Raw genomic sequence first — 21,833 nt, forward strand, 5'->3', positions numbered from 1 at the left:
CCGCACCGCCGGGAGGGGGTTTGAGTCAGAGGCCGGACGTGAACGCAGTTCCAACCTCCGGATCTAATGTGCAGGGGTCCATGCATCATATCGGATGGGATGTTTTCTATGGCATGAATTTGTCCCTGTCTTTATAGAAAAACAATCAATCAACTTGGTGTTCACTGGATCCTTGGTATTTCTCCACATTTATGTCTAATATTGTAGCTCTGCACCGACTCCCTCACCAATTTCATGAAGGATGTTCGCTGCAAGGAGTTTTGGAAAGTCACCACTACTAGTGGAACTTGCAAAAGAGCCTTCCCAGTTTACATCTGGTAGATTAAAGTATCCCATGGCTATTACCTCCACTTTTAAAGCCATTTTAGTGAACTCCATGAAATTTACTTTATGTTGCACAGTATTTCCCCATCTACTGTAATTACTAGAGAACATAAAATACCACAGGGATTCAGGCCAATATGACCTGCATGTTCTGAGGACAGTAGGGTCATTAACCATATCGCTCAGAAGGGCCCTTCTCAGACAATGACAGCAGGATACACTTAGAACTGGTGAGCATGACTAAACCCAGCAACCAGGGAATATTAATCTGCAGTCATTTGACTTTATGATTTAGTAGTGAAGGTGGCCAACAGAGAACTGAACCTGACACAGAAGTATGGGCGGGGGGTGTGGGACCACGGAATTTGCCTATGGAAACACCCAGCGTTTCATGGGCGTTCCCATGGTAATTCCCTGATGATGCGAGGGGTGGGCAGTTGATGTTAGCAGATGTCAGTTGCCCACCTGCTTCCCACACAGGGCGTTCACAGGTCTGAGACACCATAGAGGTGTCTCAGATCTGTGAGCGCTGAAGAAATATTCGATGGTTGGTGACAATGGAAGGATTTCTCCCCCGCATCCAACGCTGCTGATGGATGATTATGCAAATCATCCATTTGCACTAACAATCTGTGCTGGACCGACTTACCCACTGAAGCATGCCTTAATATTTTTCAACTTTGATTATGTTGTATTTTCATTGCTATATTTTATATATAGGTTTTCATTTCTGTTTAAGGAGTCTGGATTATTAAAACCTTTTTCTATTTTAGAGCAGTGCTTGTTATTTTTTTTTTTTTTATCTTTTGACTAAAACAGATCGCAAAATAAAATAAAAATCTATTCTATAGAGCCAGTTCAAATTGAAGACACCCTTTATAGGACTAGCCCAGTTTTCCATTTTCATTAAAACTTTGGCTAATAATGTGAACACACGGTGCGATATGGCTTCCGATGTTGCCGATAGTGAACATCGGAAGCCATATCACATGCAGATCGCATGCTTTTTTTGATGTACTGCCGATGCGCGCTCCCGTGTGAGTGTAAGTCGGCCGTCAAATAGAGGGCAGCCAAGACTATATAGTGCAGATCTGCACTATATATAGTCTAAATTGTGCGACTGACTGCATGCCGTGCGATGAGAGTCCCGATGTGATCTGATCGCATCGGGACTCGCATAACAAGGCATATCTACCGTGTGTACACACCATAAGTAGGTTTACAGTGTTTACTATTTTAGGAATTGAGGCTCTGACATACTCAAAGAATAAACTTATTTCACAATTTATAAACAAAATATCACGGCCAAGTTTATTGCGTTTCTCACCATAGCATATTAGAGAGATTAAAATGTTCTTACACAAATGGTGGAGTCTGTTTTACATACATGCCTTTTTCATGGGTAGAAAAAAAAAAAAAGGCTTCTCCATACAGTACACCTACTAACTTAGCAGACTCCTTTAATTGTATATCTTGAAGAAGCTTTCTAGGCAAGAATGCTGCAAAAGATCGTCTTGCCAAACCACACATCTGCTCTTACAGCTGGGACTTCAGTCTATGAGGAAGGGTACTGTACTATTTGGTTTAGAAACATGCTCATACTGTATGTGGAAGATAGAAATGAGCCACCTCTGATCCATGTACTGTACAAAAGCACACGAGCAGAGGTAGTTTATTCACTATACTCACACGTGTACCTGAAAACTATGTAATGCTTTCAAATATCACAAAAAAAAGTGTTTAAAGCAAGATCAGCTATTTGTTTTTTCATCATTGCTGTTACATTATCCCACTGAGGGAGAAAGTAAAATAATTAAAAATGAACCACCAAACATAACCAATAATGCTATATAGTAAAAGGCTAACACTGCTCCTCACTTGTATGAGGAATTCAGGTGTTGTGCGTACCAGCGGCCACTAGATGGCAACTGACAGAGCAATTCAAGTGTTGCTCGAATTGTTTTGTTCAGTCATTTTGATGAGCCGACTAGTATAAACATAAAGGCTCAGATGTGAAGGCTGATCGAGTTTGGTGTAGCATATCAAGAAATGTTAAGTGCCAATAAAGATAATTCAAGTCCACAAATGGTTACTGTGCACTGAGGCAGAATTCATAAAGATTATAGTGAATCAAAATCAAGATGGTAAGAGAAGATTGGATAGAGCCAATCGACACAGCCCAACATATTGATGCATGGTGCACACTTGCAGGAGTCATCCTTCCTACTTGCAGGTTTTGCTTTCCAACAGATAATTCCTGAAATATTCACCCACGATTCACAAAACTCCAAATAGTATAACCTGTGCCATGTCTAAGCTACAGAATGGAGACTGATGTCATGTAGCAGCAGCTTCTGCAAGAATCTGGATCATACCAGGGACTCTCCACTTCGGTCTGTCCAAACCTAAACTTCCCCAAATTTAAACTGGTCCGTAAGGGGAGGCCAGGGTGTAAATCCCAGATATCTCCCACATGCCAGCTATGAATCTCGATTCCTGAAGGTTTGGTTTTCCACACGGCAAAAAACTGCCAAGAAGTTCTGTCCTTTGTTGCGCTGAACCTTCTTTCCTTCTTCTGTGGAAGTGCCCAGTTTGTCTATGATAATGTCATCCGCCTGCAAAGACGACCAGAGAGGGACACAAATAAAAACATCAGTTCCAAAAAGATATATACACATGAAATAACTGTACAATATGAAGTCACACTTTAGCACCTTACCAGTTGCTCCTTCGAGACGCGCTCAAAAAGGGGATGTTCCGTAAAATGTTTCACCATCCACTCATGAACTTCTTCCACATCTGTGATTGTGTACACTAACCCCTGCAACATACATCATAGACATAATTCACACTAGCATGTATTAATTAGAAACATGGGCATATTTACCACACTGCACACCCTGCAACTCCCCAGTTACCTGTCCATCTGTGCCAAGGTATCACTGAGAACGTTTCCAGGGATCTGTGTATGCACACTACAGATACCACAAGGAAAATGGCACACAACCCCATTTCTTGGAGATCTGCTCACGTGCGATATACTATGGAAAGTGCATAATTCAGAACATTTAGACCTGGTATTTAGAGATCTTCCATTTTATATTTACTTAAATAATGCTCCAAAGATTCAATATATGTAATGGAAGACAAGTCCATATTTATACTGGGGATGATTTACGGTCGTCTGTCTTGCCAAAACTTTTTGGAGTCTATGTATATAACTTCATTAGTAACATAGCTGGTGAGGTGGAAGAGAGATGTTAGTCCATCAGTTCTTTTCATTTAACCATCTGTGCTAAAGTATGGATAGCCTTAAGAGCTGGACTGCTAGTGTGATTTAAGGACAGATGTCGGGATTTCTGCACGGAGGGAATATAAAATACCAAGTGCTTTGAATCAAAAAGTGCTTATTAACCTAATTAAGGTGATTAATTTATGAACATGATTGCTAAATTATTTTAGCTCTATCGCAATTAATATGCCAGCATTATTTATGTACAGTATAAGGATAAATATACACTTCCTATCCTTTTTATGTCCTATTTATTAGTTTAAATTCACCTAACAATGGAGGATTGTTCCCAGTCCATAAAATTGTGTTACATTTATATGCAGTACCATTGGATAAAGCTACTTTTATTTATCAAGAAGATTGATATTTAACAGTTACCAAAAAAAGATACCCATTTATCAACAAGTTTTAGCGGCACTTGTTTCCTAGCACGGCACCCATTGCATGCCTTAATTTAGTGGTATGCGATGGGACCTGATTTTTGGGTCCTAAGAGCCGCACTGTACAATTTTAAAATGGCATGCGATGCGATCAAAACGATGATTTAATTATACATGCACCCTGATGGGTGATTACTATGTTATATGCACCCCCATCATGAACGCCATCGCCACTATTAACACCAACCCGAAGCGCGGCGAGTCCGCGAGGGGCGGCGGTACGCGTCCTCCGACCTTTTCATACCCCCACTATCCACGTCGTCGTGGAGTTGATTTTCATACAGTGTGGCAAGTCACCGAGCCCGAAGCGCGGCAAGCCCCACGAGGAGACGCGTAATACATGTGAAGTTATCCACGTCCGCTTGCCACGCTTCGGGCTCGGTGGCTCGCTGCGCTTGCCACACTATATAAAATCAACTCCACGCCGACGTGGATAGTGGGGGTATGAAAAGGTCGGAGGACGTGTACCGCCGCCCCTCGCGGGCTCGCCACGCTTCTGGTTAGTGGCATTAACAATGGGGGTGCATATAACATACTAATCACCCTTCAGGGTGATTGTACAATGAAATCATCGTTTTGATCGCATGCGATCTGATCAAAACTATGTAACAAGATTAAAATCGTGGGCGCCGTGCTAGGATATAAGTACCGTTTTATCTATTTTATTTTTTTTTTTTAATCAAGTATTTTTATTGAATTTTTTCAAGTTACATGTATTACATCTACATGCCTAAACATACAATAAAGAAAATTAAACAAAAGAACTAATTAATAAAGAAAGAAAACTTAAACATTACTTGTGTTGCATTATTCCAAAAAAAATAGGTGCAGTTTTATCTATTTAAAACTTGTTGCCTTTCATAAATGGTGCTCCAGTCAAACATCCCAACTGCCATTTTTCAAACATGTGGCAGTAAGGGGCTGATTGGCCAAGCCCCATTTATCATACACAAGTTTCAAATAGCTAAAGAAAAAAAATCATTTTTAAATGGGTTCCAAAGAGTCTACGTTTCCTCATAGCAGAGCTTAAAGTCCAATAACGCCTGGTTACTGACGGAGGTCCTGACTACAAGACTACAGTAAGGGGGGGTATTCACGTATTCAATGCCGTCAGGAATGACAGCAATGCTGCAGTTACCGACCGCACTGAAGGCGGTCAGATCTGATTTATTTTAAAGTCGGATCTGTTTTGTCAGAAACAGATGTGGATTGTGGAATACACGTCTGTTTTCACCGATTTCAGGACTACGACACTCAACTGTTGGTACACTGAATACCAACAGTCAAATTAGAGTCGGAAGCTGCCAAAAAGGCCAGGATTCCAACTTTTTGGAACGTTCCGACAGTTGGAATCCCAGATTAAATACCCCCTAAATGTTCAAAACCAAGATAAGAAGCATTGAGAACATAATATTCTAGCATGAAATGCCACATTTACCGTTCAGGTAAACTATAGTTACACCTATAGCAGGACAAAGAGGTTCTTTAATTTGACACTTTTTCCTACCATTATCCAAACCATCTATTTTGTCAAAATCACTCATGGCCCTGCCAATAGTTGGTCTCCATGTTGTATACATATTGTTCATTCTAGCACCCGCCATCTTTGAAAACCCATGCAGTTCCTCTTCCGTGCCTGGGGTCTCGCTGTCTGCTGTGGTGTTTCTAGCACAGGTATGGTTTGCATATCAGTGCTGATATACAGACTACACTGTGCTAGAAGCACTACAGCAGACAGCGACACCCCAGGCACAGAAGAGGAACTGCATGGGTTTTCAAAGATGGCGGGTGCTAGAATGAACACTATATACATATACTGTGTACACCACTCACCCCAACACGCAGCACATAGGCATATTCTGCCAACAGTGTGGAACTGATGATCCTCCATTTATGCTTTGTCTTCTTAAAGTGAGGGTCAGGAAACAGGAAGAACATCTTACTTAACTAGAAGAAAAAGAATGCCTATAAATTGTCATATGTGAGATCCCACTTCAAAATACATCTTGGGGTAAGGTGAAACAAGAAATCCAGCCATGCAGATATTCCTACACAAAGCATTCCTCTCCACTTTAAAACAAAGAGTAGATTATGTGGAGTGTGACATACCTGAGCTTTCTTGAAGAAGTTGGGTAAGTATTTCATAGCATTGCTCCTGATGCAGGCAACATTCTGGTACTGGCCTGGGTGGCACGCTCTCAGAGACTTGATTCTGTCTTGCACATAGTCAGACACCTTGACCCTTATTTCCAGTCCAAGCATGAGTGTATTTGGAAAGAGGGGTGACAACTCCACTGCAAATTAAATATACAATACACACCTATTAGTTGTTGTCAAAGGAATATGGAATTAACCAAAGAGAACTTTGCTAATCCCTGACTGAATTTCTCAACCGACGCTAATGGGACATATACAAATTGTGTCACTAGTTTATGATCATGGGTGTCAGACCGGACACATTGGTGTATTATGCTGCTAGGATAGATGTGTAAGCTAAATGAAAATGTGTTCTAAAGTCTGGAAAAAAAAAACACTTGCAATTTGAGCAATCTTGCCTATCACAAGCAAATCTTTCTCTGACGGGGTGTCAGGAGGATTGTGAAACAGCATCATCATAGAAAACAGATCTGTATTCTTTACATACAACATGGGTGGTGATGTGTAACAGAGCGCTTTAAAAATAAAAAGAAAGACAGATTTATAAAGGTTTCCCAATCAGTGAATCACGCACTTTCAAAACTGCCACAAAATATGCTTTTCAGAGACAGCCCCTCTGCAGTAATCGGTCTCAAGTGCTTACTAATGCTGCTTTCACACCGCATAAACGGCATTGACGTGGTAATTTTAAAAATGGGTCAGACAGCCTTAACCCCTTTCACACCGCATATCTTAAACCAGGGCTGTGGAGTCGGTAGATAAATGTTCCAACTCCTCGTACTTCTGACGCCGACGTATTAATATGCAAATATATTTGATACATTCCTTGAAGGAAAGAAAGGCAACATACATATTATTACTACAGAAACTAGAGGCTGGGAAGCAAACAGTCTACTGTATTGAACAGTTTAAGCAAAGGACAAACCCAATGAAAACAAAGTTTTATAAAAAAATATATTAATTAATTAAATGCCTGGATAGTAGCAGTAGGCATAAACATCAGGAACAGGAACTTTACCAGTTCAAAGATAAAAAAAAACACATTATTTGGTTGTTTTGGGAACAAAAACAATAGGAAAGGTTCAGAAGAGTGGGGCATGAGTTCCGCATGCTTTGTGACGACATCAAAAATCAACGAGCCACAATCTCCGCTGGTTTGCTTGCTCGTCACCTTTCAATTCATGGACACAAGGAACGATTTCTTTACCGAATCGTTACTGGCGACGAAAAATGGTGCCTGTACATCAATATGAACCAGCATAAGGAATGGCTTAGCCAAGGTAAACAAACAACCCCGCGCATGAAACAAGATCTTCATCCGCGTAAAAAGATGTTGTGCGTATGGTGGGAGAGCTTGGTTGCATGAATTTTTCGAGTCTACACCAGGTGATTTCTACCAACGAGGTATTGAAAACCTTATTGAACGTTGGACATAAGTTGTAAACTACAAGGGAGAATACATTTATAAGTATTGGTGCTCCGAATTGTGCGTTGCGTGCCATATAGTGAAGCACATGAAAAGCATGCTTTTTCACGGTCACTTAACGTGTTCGTTTTGCGGTTACGTGAGGCACTGCATGCATTAATTATAATTTTCGGAGTCGGTGCATTGTTTGCCGACTCCATGTACTCGAAATTTCCTCTGACTCCAACTCCACAGCCCTGTCTTAAGGGGTATATTACCTGTTTAAGTGTGGTCTGAAAGGGGTATTGTCGTTTTAATGCCGTTTTGTCCCATCACATTACACAGGGTCATGGAATCGGGTAGGACCCTGCTTTTTAACCGCTTTGAATTACCGGTTTTCTTGAACCAGTAAATTCAAAACTGACCTTTCACACAGCACATATTACCGTTTTAAAACGGTAAAAAAAATGGCATTTTACCCCGTAAAAAGTGCGATCTGAAAGGGGTATAAATTATATATTTATCCCATAGTCCAATGGTTCCCAAACTGGGTGCCTCGAGGAAGTTGCAGAGGTGCCCTGGGTTGGTGATCCAGGACCAATTGAAATTATATATGGTGAACGTAACAGGCAAAACTAGCGCTGGTGGCTGCCAATCAAACTATGTGGACAAACAGAAGCAAATCCTGTCCTGCAACGCAACCTGAACCGAAGGACCACATACTGCATAAATAAAATGTACTTAAATATATTTTTTCTGAATTTCTCAAGAAACTTTTGTCCTAGGGGTGCCGTGACAATGTTTTTAATACTCTAGGACGCTGCAATTCCTTAACGTTTGGGAACCACTGCCATAGTCCATGTAATGCAGCGTCTCCCAATAGGATCCGTTATCCAAACACAGTAAGTTTTTGTTTTGTTATTACCAAAACAGGGCACCAATGTATTTGTAAATCAAACATAAATGTACCTAGCAAGCCGCCATATCCACAGCCAATGTCTGCAAACTCAACTTGATGTACTTGTTTCTTGTCTTCCGCCATCAGGTCCTTTACGTCATCATGAGTACAATCAGATGACAATGGCTTAAAATATTCAGGATAATATTCTGACCAATCCATTTTTTCAGGTTTTACTGGACTGTAAAATAATAAATAAATGTAAGTGTCCTAAAATAAAAAGACAAAACTTCTCAAGCTGCAGCGGTACTACAAGTCGCATAATGCCTTCCAGATAACGCTGTGCTTCTATATAAAAGCTCTTATCTGATGAACTGGCTACAGAGGACACTTACTACTGGAAGGTGTGATCAGCTATGGGATTAGAGTGGGCTCTCTGCCTGTAGTAGCGCTTCTGGGGAAGGGACACCGCAGGTCCAGGCTCGGACACCGCGGCACATGGCTGCAGCTGGGTCTGGGACATAGCAACGCCGTCCCCCATTCACAGCCTTCCCCACACCGGCAACAGAAAAACGTGCTCTCAGCAACGTGTGCTACTTCCTTCCCTGTCCAGCGTCCTGTCACACACAGAGCGCCGATCTAATCACGTGACACCGAAGCCGTGACCCGCGCAGAGGCTGCCGCCGCCATCTTTGAGTTTGGCTAACGTTGTTTTTTACAGAATAGTTGAATTGAGTAATAGTTTACACTACATTTCGCTGCTTGGCTTACCAGCTTCAAAATCTCCATAGTGTTGACGTTTTGAGAAAGCTGTTGTTGCCTGCTCCTAGAAGAGAATTTATCCAAACATAACCCATTTATAAATGGGAAATGTAATTACTTGAGGTATAGAGTGGCATACATTGCATAAATATGAGATGGAAGACATTGCTCCTAATTAGGGACGGCCATTGGTGCAGACACCATCGATGGTTGCCATCGATGGCAATTCTGCACCCTGCCATCGATAGTGGCAAACTATTTGGTGGATAACCATCGATAGTTTTAACTATCGATGTTCATCCATTATATTTGACTGAATGGCCTGTGGGCCAATCAGAACATGGGGGCGGGACTACCATGTGTCAGGGGCAGAGCTATGCTCCTTGTCCCAGCACCTTGGGAAAAAAAAGGAAACATCGCTTCTCCTTTGCCATCGATGTAGAGAAACCATCTGCTACTCCCACATTGATGGCAAAAGTATTCGACATCGGCCACAAACCATCAATAATTTTAAATCATCGATGGTCGATGGCCACCCCTACTCCTAATTAGACATACTATGAGGCCCATTTACCTTAGATTGCCATTACAGTACGATCTGGGCGTGATTTTTAAACATAGTTGCCTACCCGCCTGCATTCTGCTGGAGACTTCCGGAAATATTTATTTTTATTTATTAACAGGTTTTTATATAGCGCATACATATTCCGCAGTGCTTTACAAAGCATAGTTATGAGCAAAAACACATACCGAATTATAGTACAAGACAGTTTAGGACAAGCACATGGTAAATATGGATAGTTGCATAAGGGAACAGGACACTGCAGCAATCAGGGTGGCAGAGGTTTATATATTCTAAGAAAGGCACATAAGGAGAGAGGGCCCTGCTCGTGAGAGCTTACATTCTAAAGGGGAAGGTTAGACAGACAGGGGAAGTAGTGAGAAGACAGACAGGGGAAGTAGTGAGAGATGACCATGAGAGATGGTCAAGTTTTATGCAGGAGGGTAGGAAGAGGTCAGCTTATATTTTAAGTCTAAAAAAGCGCTGGGTCATCCAAGAGTAGATAGCAGAGAGACAGTTGGAGATATGAGTGAGGATAGAGGGAGAGAGATCAGGAAAGGAGCTGTACATTTCAGTATTATCAGCATAGAGGTGATAGTGGAAGTCGAGTAAGCAAATGAGCTCACCCACAGAGGACGTATAGAGATAGAGAAGAATAAAATGTTGGGGGACACCTACTATCAATGGAAGAGCAGGAGATGGTGATTCAATACTGGCAATGGCATGTAAAGTTAAATACCTATGATAATGCAGTATGCAGCAATCTCCCTCTCTCCCTGATTAGTCTAGCAATCTCCCTCATTTCACCTAGCTCACATTACACTGTTACATTTATCTGGAAAAAGGAAGAGAGATAGATACAGTAAATTTACATCGAATCATCAGTACTTTAGCAAGTATAGTATCTCTTACTAACTGCTTTGGAGATCATCTACATTTGGATATAAGTCATTTTAAAAGATTCCTCTCAGATGTAGCAGTACACAGGTGCCACGCTTCTAGGTGCCATGTTCAGAATATCTTTTCCCAATCTCTTCATATATGGAACTAGACATGCCCTCTGGGTGGAGCATGACACTTCCCCTCAAATGGGGTGCTTTGCAAAATTCTATTATAAACTATGATCTCCCTGAAACTAGTTTTCAAAAGTAGGCAGGTATGGCGTGATATTAGCACTCAGGATCGAACTGCAGAATTGATGGAAACACTCTGGAAAAAAAAGAGTTCTAGAGTATCTCAAAACCATCAACTTACAGGATCCAAAACAGCATGGGTTTACTGGGGGAAGATCATGACTGGGTAACTAAAGTAATAGATCAAGGTGGGGCTGCAGATTTAGCTTATCGGTACTCTTTACCTAGCACGGCGCCCACGATCTTGATCGTGGGCATCGTGAGGTAAAAAATCGCGTCGGTCGCGTCGTATGCGGGCTAAAGATGCCCGGACGCGACGCGACCGACGCGATGTCCACGATCCCCATTGAAAACCATGTTAAACATGGACATCGCGTTTACGCCACCCCACGATCAACGTCAACCCGAAGCGTGGCGAGCGCAGCGAGCCCGCGAGGGGCGGCGGTACGCGTCCTCCGACCTTTTCATACCCCCACTATCCACGTCGGCGTGGAGTTGAGAATAGAATAGTGTGGCGAGCGCAGCGAGCCACCGAGCCCGAAGCGCGGCGAGCGCAGCGAGCCCCGCGAGGGGACGCAGATACCTTCACAGGTAAACGCGTCCCTTCGCGGGCTTCACAGGTGTCCGCGTCGCCATGGACACCTGTGAAGCCCGCGAGGGGATGCGTATAGCTGTGAAGGTATCCGCGTCCCCTCGCGGGGCTCGCTGCGCTCGCCACGCTTCGGGCTCGGTGGCTCGCTGCGCTCGCCACACTATTCTATTCTCAACTCCACGCCGACGTGGATAGTGGGGGTATGAAAAGGTCGGAGGACGCGTACCGCCGCCCCTCGCGGGCTCGCTGCGCTCGCCACGCTTCGGGTTGACGTTCATCGTGGGGTGGCGTAAACAATTGGGGGGGCCATTTCAGAGTTCAGGGTAACTATTTGGGCTCTAAGGCCCATTTAACATTGTTTCCTATGGCCACATTGGGTCCATTGAGGCATTTAACAGTAAAATCGCGTAGGTCGGGCCATTTAACATTGATTGCTATGGGAAATCGGGAGCATCGCGTCGCGGGCATCGCGGGTACATTTATGGCCGGCCGCGACGCGACCGACGCGATTTCCATGTTTAACATGGGTTTCAATGGGAAATCGCGGGCATCGCGTCGGTCGCGTCGCGGCCAGACATAAATGTACCCGCGATGCCCGCGATGGGCGCCGTGATAGGTAAAGAGTACCAGCTTATCTAGACTTTAGTAAGGCTTTTGATACTGTCCCACATAGCAGACTGTTAAATAAACTTGAAAGCTTGGGGTTGGATTCTAAGATGGTTGAATGGATACTTGGTTGCAGGACAGAAAACAGAGAGTTGTAGTAAATGGAGTACAGTCAAATGAGGGAAAGGTTACAAGTGGGGTACCCCAGGGATCTGTACTTGGACCAGTGCTTTTTAATATCTTTATTGGTGATATTGCAAATGGAATTGAGGGAAAAAAATTGCCTTTTTCCAGATGACACAAAGGTATGCAACAGGGTAGACGTGGGCATCGTGAGGTAAAAAATCGCGTCGGTCGCGTCGTATGCGGGCTAAAGATGCCCGGACGCGACGCGACCGACGCGATGTCCACGATCCCCATTGAAAACCATGTTAAACATGGACATCGCGTTTACGCCACCCCACGATCAACGTCAACCCGAAGCGTGGCGAGCGCAGCGAGCCCGCGAGGGGCGGCGGTACGCGTCCTCCGACCTTTTCATACCCCCACTATCCACGTCGGCGTGGAGTTGAGAATAGAATAGTGTGGCGAGCGCAGCGAGCCACCGAGCCCGAAGCGCGGCGAGCGCAGCGAGCCCCGCGAGGGGACGCAGATACCTTCACAGGTAAACGCGTCCCTTCGCGGGCTTCACAGGTGTCCGCGTCGCCATGGACACCTGTGAAGCCCGCGAGGGGATGCGTATAGCTGTGAAGGTATCCGCGTCCCCTCGCGGGGCTCGCTGCGCTCGCCACGCTTCGGGCTCGGTGGCTCGCTGCGCTCGCCACACTATTCTATTCTCAACTCCACGCCGACGTGGATAGTGGGGGTATGAAAAGGTCGGAGGACGCGTACCGCCGCCCCTCGCGGGCTCGCTGCGCTCGCCACGCTTCGGGTTGACGTTCATCGTGGGGTGGCGTAAACAATTGGGGGGGCCATTTCAGAGTTCAGGGTAACTATTTGGGCTCTAAGGCCCATTTAACATTGTTTCCTATGGCCACATTGGGTCCATTGAGGCATTTAACAGTAAAATCGCGTAGGTCGGGCCATTTAACATTGATTGCTATGGGAAATCGGGAGCATCGCGTCGCGGGCATCGCGGGTACATTTATGGCCGGCCGCGACGCGACCGACGCGATTTCCATGTTTAACATGGGTTTCAATGGGAAATCGCGGGCATCGCGTCGGTCGCGTCGCGGCCAGACATAAATGTACCCGCGATGCCCGCGATGGGCGCCGTGATAGGTAAAGAGTACCAGCTTATCTAGACTTTAGTAAGGCTTTTGATACTGTCCCACATAGCAGACTGTTAAATAAACTTGAAAGCTTGGGGTTGGATTCTAAGATGGTTGAATGGATACTTGGTTGCAGGACAGAAAACAGAGAGTTGTAGTAAATGGAGTACAGTCAAATGAGGGAAAGGTTACAAGTGGGGTACCCCAGGGATCTGTACTTGGACCAGTGCTTTTTAATATCTTTATTGGTGATATTGCAAATGGAATTGAGGGAAAAAAATTGCCTTTTTCCAGATGACACAAAGGTATGCAACAGGGTAGACACACCAGGAGGGGTAAAACAAATGATTGATGATCTAGGTAGATTAGAGGAATGGTCAAGAGCATGGCAACTACAGTTTAATGCCAAAAAATGCAAAGTCATGCACTAGGGCAGTGGTTCCCAACCTTTGGTACGCGTACCCCTGGGGGTACGCGTCCACCTGCTCGGGGGTACGCGGCGGCCCGGCCTGTAATGGCGGACGCGGCAGTCAGACAGGTTGCTGGAGGGGAAGAGAGTGCATTGCACATCTCTCCTACCCCTCAGTGTGCTTCCCTGTGACTGGCCGCCCGTCCGCCAATCAATCAGAGCTTGCGGGCCGACAACCAATCAGAAGCCGGCCCGCAAACTTTGATTGGCGGGCAGCCCAGTCACAGTGAAGGGAAGGAGAGATACGCAGTGCGCTGTACTCTCCTTCCCTGAGAGAAGCAGCGGCGGCAGCTACACGGCAGGGGGACACTGGACTGTCCTCTCCCCAGCAGCAGTGTCAATGGTGAGTGTGCTGCTGCTGGGAAATACTATGGGGGCATTGCTGGCACTGTGGGGCATACTTGTTACTGGCATTGTGGGGCATTGCTGGCACTGTGGGGCATACTTGTTGCTGGCACTGTGGGGCATTGCTGGCACTGTGGGGCATTGCTGGCACTGTGGGGCATACTTGTTACTGGCACTGTGGGGCATTGCTGGCATACCACACCCTGAGGAAGGACTGATAGAGTTTGAAACGCGTTGGTGTCTGCAAAGGATTTTATTCAGGACTCCAAGATACCTATCCTTGAAACATCTGTGGATTTACTGCCTCGGACTAGCCCCCATTCCGGGTGAGGGTTGATGACGTGGCTGTGTATGGTTGTTTTTGGAGTTTCCTGTTTTAACAATAAATTGTGAACTTTTTACCTTGAACGAGTCTTGAATCCCGGTGCATACCTCAATCTACCAAAGAAACCTTTTGATGTACATCGGGCTTTGACCCTAGGTGAGTTTACTTCCATATGTGCCTTATTTGTTTGATGTCCCATTGAAAGAAACCTTGATGTGAACCTCTCCTAGCCAGTCTAGGTGAGTTTGAGTGGTGGCTGATCAAGTCTTTTATTTTAAGCATAGACTGACGGTAATCAAGAGATTTTTCCCTTTTTCCCGGTGTCCTGAATACCTCGGATGTTAGAGGCCGAACAAAAAGAAAATACACTGAGAAAGATCCTGTGAATTAGCGCTGGGGGGGATCCACTCCTTGTTGTGTAAAACTGTGGGGCATACTTGTTGCTGGCACTGTGGGGCATACTTGTTGCTGGCACTGTGGGGCATTGCTGGCACTGTGGGGCATACTTGTTGTTGGCACTGTGGGGCATACTTGTTGTTGGCACTGTGGGGCATACTTGTTGCTGGCACTGTGGGGCATTGCTGGCACTGTGGGGCATACTTGTTGCTGGCACTATGTGGGCATACTTGTTGCTGGCACTGTAGGGGCATTGTGGGCGCATACCCAGTACCATGGGGTCATACCTGGCACCGTGGTGGCATTCCCGTTTCTGGCACTGTGGGGGCATACCTGGCACCATTGAAGCATATGTGTATCTGGCACTTTTGGGGGCATATGTGTATCTGGCACTATTGGACGGCTAACGTGATCCGTTGGAATGTCTGTTGCTTCAGTAATAGAGATTTGACAGTGTTCTGTTATTTTATATGCTGTCTAAATTGGGCTGAGCTTATATTGTGGTCAAGTGGTTGCACTTTTTTTTTTCTCGTCATTGCCAGTATGACTTGCCCCTGTTAAACCACACCCCTTTTTAGGCCACACCCCCTAGAAATTTCATGAGGGGTTACTCATAAATGAAAAGCCTAATCAAGGGGTACCGGAGACAAAAAAGGTTGGGAACCACTGAACTAGGGTCTCAAAAATCCAAAGACTAAATATAGTATAAATGGCACTATAATGGAAACTACTGAGGAAGAGAGGAATCTAGGGGTCATTATTTCAGGGGACTTAAAGGCAGGTAGGCAATGTAACAAAGCAATGAAGAAGGCAAGTCAAATGCTTGGTTGCATAGGGAATAGCAGTAGAAAGAAAGAAGTAATAAGGCCACTGTATAGGTCATTGGTACGACCTCATCTTGAGTACTGTGTTCAGTTCTGGAGGCCATATCTCCAGAAGGTTATAAATACATTAGAGACTATACAGAGAAGGGCAACTAAAATGGTGCATGGTCTACATCACAAAACATACCAGGAAAGACTAAAAGATCTTAATATATATACTTTATAGCAGAGAAGGGAAAGGGGGAACATGATAGAAACTTTCAAATAAACAGTATCAAGGGTTTTAACAAGGTACAGATGTTAGACATTCTTCACAGGAAGAGGAGCAACAGAACACAAGGACATGCACTGAAACTAGAGGGAGAAAGATTCAAGGGAAATTTGATGAAGACTTACTTCACAGAAAGAGTAGTGGATAAGTGGAATATCCTCCCATCAGAGGTGGTAGAGTCAAATACAGTAGAAAAATTTAAACATGCTTGGGATAGGTATATTGATATCCTTACAAAAAATAAGGATCGAATATGGTTTGAGGTAACATGTTTAAAAAAGGGCAGACTAGATGGGCCAAGTGGTTCTTATTTGCCGTTAAATTCTATGGCCCTTATTCTGGTTGGTGCGGCCGGAGCCGCACACGGTGCTCCGGCCGCACAAACCAATCCCCGCCCACGAGACGGATCGCCACGGCCGTCCGTACACGGACGGCTGGCGATCCGCATAAAAATGGTGGGGCGTACGCCTCCACCATGGTGGGAGCTGCCCCCTGCATTCGATGGTCGTCGACCATCGAAGGCAGGGCCGCACGCCACAGCAGCTCCCGCAAGCTGAGACCACACGGACAATCGTCCGTGTGATAGCTTGTATGGGGGCTGAGAGCTGACATCCGGCGACGTCAGCTTTCCGCCCCCATCAGTGGCGTCATACCCTGATTAGCATGCATACGCCCCGCGTTTGCATGGGAACGCCCATGAAACGCGGGGCGTATACATAGGGAAATGAGGGTATGAAGCCCCTCACGCCCCTATACGCCCCCTTTGCGGCGGACGAAATACGTCTGCGGCGAATGGGGCTGCACATGCGCAGATTGACCTCTGCGCATGTGCAGACTAAAAACATCGGCGGTACGGCCGCACGCGGGCCGTACCGTCCGATTCAGAATAAGGGCCAATGTTTCTATTAAGTAGGCATCTAGCTTCTGCTTCAATATTTGTTGTTTGCTTCTGGAAATGTATCCCTTGTTTATGTTATGTGTGTTGTGTTAGAACACATTTTAAAGGATACATACAGTTAGATTTACTAAAGCTTCTAAAAATGAAATGGTGCTGTTGCCCATATCAACCAATTAGATTCTATCTATAATTTCTCTTTTGTTTTCTTGACAATTAGAGACTATAATTGGTAACTATGTGTAACACAATAGAAACATAGAATTTAACAGCAGATAAGAACCTCTTGGCCCACTTAGTCTGCCCCCTTTTCAGTTACTTTTTCTTGACAAATTCAACTCTATTTGATATTTAGTTCTTTGTAAGGATACTCTTATGTCTATCCCAAGCATTTTTTAATTGTTCTATTCCACTAATTCATTACACTTCTGTAAAGCATTTGCAAGGTTTGAGCTTCCCACAGTGAACCAACATATTACCACCTCCACGGTGGCACATCATCGGAGACACAGGGGAAGAGGCAGCACTTAGAGCTGATGCTGTCTTCAAGCACCGCCCCCTCCATAGTGTTAACAAGACCCTGGTCACTCAACCCAGGTTACCCATTCACATTGCACAGCAACCCGCGTCAGAGCCGTGTTCAACCCTGGTTGTGAGCTGGGTTGAAATGCTGGGTTGCTCGACCCAGAGATTTTGCTAGTGGTGCTTTCACACTGCAACTCGACCTGGGTCGTGAGGTGCAGTCTGAAAGGGGTTTTGGTTTACATCAACGAAGTTAAAGTCACCCATGATTATGACCTCGCCTTTTAAAGCCATTGATGTAATGCAATAGTTTCCTGTCCAATTCCTCTCCCTGTCCTGGTGGTCTATAGATCACCTCATTGCAAACTTTGTCCTTGTTTCCTGTTTCCCATTGTCACCCGAAGGGCCTCAGTGTTTTTCATTTCAATGTTTTGTATCAAAGTAGTATTTATGCTGTTTTCCACATACGTTGCTACTCCTCTATTTTGTCTTATTCTATCTTTTCTAAATAGAGTACAGCCTTGTAGAACTATGCCCCAGTCATGATTTACATTACACCATGACTATGTAATTGCCATAATATCTAAATCATCCCTTGTCGGTATATTGCAATTAGTTCAGGAATTGTATCACACCTAAGCTTCTTACATTAGCACACATAGCTCTAAGAGTTTTACCTTGTGTCTCTCATTCCTAGACATGGTCAGATAGTACACCCCCCATCCATTGCGCAGATACTAATTGAATAGTGTGTGTGTGGGGGGGGGGGGGGGGGTGTGACACTATACTGGGTGACACTTAACCCTAGTGATGCCTCTGGTTCTCCGTATCCACCACACTTTAAACTGCGACAGCTGGCAGTGGACTGCCATGCTAGACATATCACATGATACCTACTGTACAGTATATCCCAACCAGGGGCATTTTAAGAGAGAAGACCTGTGTGCAGGCTCCATGTGGGCCCCGCCCAAAGGCGTAACTACCATAGGTGCAAGGGGTGCAGCTGCTATGGGGCCCAGAGCTGAAGGGGGCCCATCATTACTGTCTAAGTAATATGTTTTACATACATTTATCACCATAAATTGCTAAATGGGGGCCCTTACAAAATTTTGCTATGGGGCCTACGAATATCTAGTTACGCCCCTGGCCCCGCCTCTCCGTCAGCACAATAGACTTTTTTGTTCCTCTAGAAACATGACACCCGCACCTTGTTCTCCAGGGACATCTGTCGTATGTGCAAATCACCAGTAAAATAGCTACCGCACCATTTTCCTGGCACATACTGTCCACAGCACCATTCGCCACAGGACTCTGGAGGGGTAAACATAAGTTGACGGGAGGAGGGGGTGCGTGCAGATTCCCTGGACCCAGGGGTCGTTTACCCAGGGCTCCACTAAAATCTATATCTCTCTGCACATGTTATATCTGTCCCATCTGCAGTGCAGCATGGGTTTGCCCAGTTACTTGCTTTTTTGCTTTCTTATAAACCTGCGTCAGTCTCACTGTCTCATAGGTGGGCATGGGGGAGGTGAGAATTGGAAGGACAATTGGAAGTAGCCTGTGATCCTTCTCAGACCCAAACAACAAACAGATGGGAGGGAAAACCCTTGGTCTGCCAGTGGTGACTAATGGGTACAACATACCGTTAGTAGAGATATGTGATGTAGCAAAACTTTGCTTTAAGTTTTCTGGAATGTTTTTTTTTCTTCATGTAATTAGAAAGAGTTCTAGTTAATAGGTTAGTGAAGAGACAGCAGAGGCATTATTTATTAACGATAATTAGTATTGCAGCACTATGAAAGCACACATTAACTTCAAAGCCCTCTTCTCTTCACATGTCACTCACAGCTCTCTTATACTCCATCACTCAGTGACCATCTTTGTCCGCATACTCATCTCCATCATTGGCCTCTAGCCTCTAGTTGTATGTTGATTGAGTCCTCACTACTTATATCCAAGCTGTAATGTGTATCGAACTGTGGTGCTCTTTATTTGTACTGTATTCTTGTTATTTATTCAATGTTATGCCAAGCTTTGTCTCCCTGTATTGTTCCTTTGTACGGCGCTGCGAAACACTTGTGGAGCAATATAAATAAAATTATAATAATAATAATTATCATTTTGCTTAAGTAGGTTCTATGAAGTGACAGAATACAACTTTTATCCATGTGATTTATATTGAAATATAAATTCTAGAAAAGAATCTGCATAATTCAAAACAGATTAAAATCCTCAAACATTCTGCCACAATTATACCATTTTTATTGTATTTCCTTAAATTCATTTTCACTGTAAACATTTCTCGGCCAATCGGTATAAGCTATAATTACACTACCAGTCAAAAGTTTTAGAACACTCCAATATTTACAGTTTTTGTACTGAAATTTCAGTAACTCAAGGTCCATAGAATTACTTACAATCAGGATCATAACTTCAGATGTGCTATCGGTGCAGAGGGCTGTAGGGATCTCTGCTGCAGCATAGTTGGAAACTCTTTTAAATGCTCCAGACAGGTACCCACACCTTGCGCAGCAGGAACTTCTTCAGAACACTCCAATCACGCTGCATTTAACGGAGCTGCTAGCCCAGCCAGCTCTTGCAGGTGACAGCCCGTCGTGATGTACTGTGGGTGTAAAGATCTTTATGGTCACTGCCAAATGGTTGTGCCAATATAACTTACTGATGGAACCATTACTTTATGTACATTGTGCTACAATGCCAGTTATGCAGCCTAAAGCCAGACTTATTCACACATCACAAGCATTAGATCATACATGCCAGTTGTATAACCTTCGTTACATGCACATGGGCAGTATAAATGTCAAGTTCTGGTGCACCATGTGCGTACATGTGTATTAGCCTAGGAGTTCTATTTCACATGGGATGTTGCGCCAGAGGGTGAGTTTGGCAGGTACAGCCCCCAGGGCATCCCAGCCTTGTGTGACTACCCTGGCCACACTGCACTCATTTACAGCCTTGGCCTGGGCCATGAGGCACCACCAGTGACTACTTATAATTGCATACCTCCCAACCAGTGTCAGGTTTTACCTATGGGCGGCAGGACTACAGTCCCACCAGTAAATCCAGTACCTCAGTGAGCCAGTTGAATGGTGAGTGCCGTGGATTAGTGCTCTTTGATTTTTTTTTTATTGTTTTTTTATTAACAAAAGAAAGCAGCATCCATCACATGATATGTAATATCAAACATAAATATTTTAAACAGAAGGTACATTTCTGCAAGGCATGTATACAAGTCATGACAATCATAGTGGCATTTAACTATGGCATAGCATCTATACGATGAAATGTGACCTAAAATGGAAGGGACCCATTTGCAAGCATCTCAGTATTGTACCATGTGGTGAGCCTAACAGTTTACACACATAGAGGAAAATGTACTAAGTTAGGAGTTCTGTTTCACATGGGATGCTGTTACGTGTGAGTTAGGTATGAATGAGGGACTTAATATGTCAAAAGTTATGTTTTAATTTTCTACTATGATTATTCTGTTACCCACTCTAATCATTTTGTAAGGTTTGCCCTGGAAAAAAAGCTTTTGTAAAGGTGTGTACACATGGTTTGATTCTGGCAAATGTCAGATTTTGTCTATCCAATTTTGACTTACTGCACTTTAGATGTGCTTTAAATTTAAGGGGCCTACACATGGGGCATTTTCTCACTAGATCACTTAGAAAATGCCCCTACATCACTCCATGTGTAGGGCCCATATCGATTAATCTACCGGCGATTAATATCCAGCATGCTGGATACATCTAGTTGATCGCGGGTAAGGGTCAGTGGGGCAGATGTATCATAGCGGCGCGATAAGCGCCGCTATGATACTTCCTGCTTCGCCTCAATAGCGAGGCGAAGCAGGAAGGGACATCGACAAGATGTATTAACATCTTGTCTGCCGAAGCGGGGGAGCGTTAACTCCCCCCTCCGGCGATGTCCCTTTCTGGAGATAGCGCATCAGTTAATACTGATGCGCTATCTCCTGTCCCCCGGCCGGCCGCACTGGGCATGCGTGGGATCTCGCTGTTCACGCGAGATCCCCAGTGCAGCCCAGACCTAACAGCAGGGACAGCGCTGTCCCTGCTGTTTAGATAGGGCTTCGCCAGCCTGATGCTGGCTAAGCCAAAGCAGGCTTCGTGCGGAACGGTCAGCGATACTGACCGTTCATACATTCGGCCTGCTATCAATTTGATAGCAGCGCCGATATGGACAGGGGAGCATAGCGCCCCTGTCCATTACCGCATCCTGGCTGCTTCATACATGGGGGAGAAGCGGTATCAGTGCACATAACGTGCGCTAATACCCCTTCTCCCCCATAACGACCATTCA

At 44.7% G+C, this 21,833-nt stretch overlaps 1 protein-coding gene across 1 annotated transcript; it reads right to left on the minus strand.

The window, feature by feature from the left end:
• Positions 1-1,608: 1,608 nt before the first annotated feature.
• On the minus strand, positions 1,609-9,186 carry METTL1 (methyltransferase 1, tRNA methylguanosine). The gene is made up of 6 exons (XM_083169430.1): positions 8,912-9,186; positions 8,588-8,757; positions 6,166-6,350; positions 5,890-6,003; positions 3,044-3,145; positions 1,609-2,939 (listed from the first exon to the last, which is right to left on the minus strand). Exons 1-6 carry the CDS (start codon positions 9,055-9,057, stop codon positions 2,805-2,807), a joined length of 852 nt encoding a protein of 283 aa, XP_083025556.1. The 5' UTR covers positions 9,058-9,186; the 3' UTR covers positions 1,609-2,804.
• Between the last annotated feature and the right edge of the window lie 12,647 nt (positions 9,187-21,833).

Source organism: Crinia signifera, chromosome 2 (genome assembly GCF_055691185.1).
Source record: "Crinia signifera chromosome 2, ASM5569118v1, whole genome shotgun sequence".
Lineage (NCBI taxonomy): Eukaryota > Metazoa > Chordata > Amphibia > Anura > Myobatrachidae > Crinia > Crinia signifera.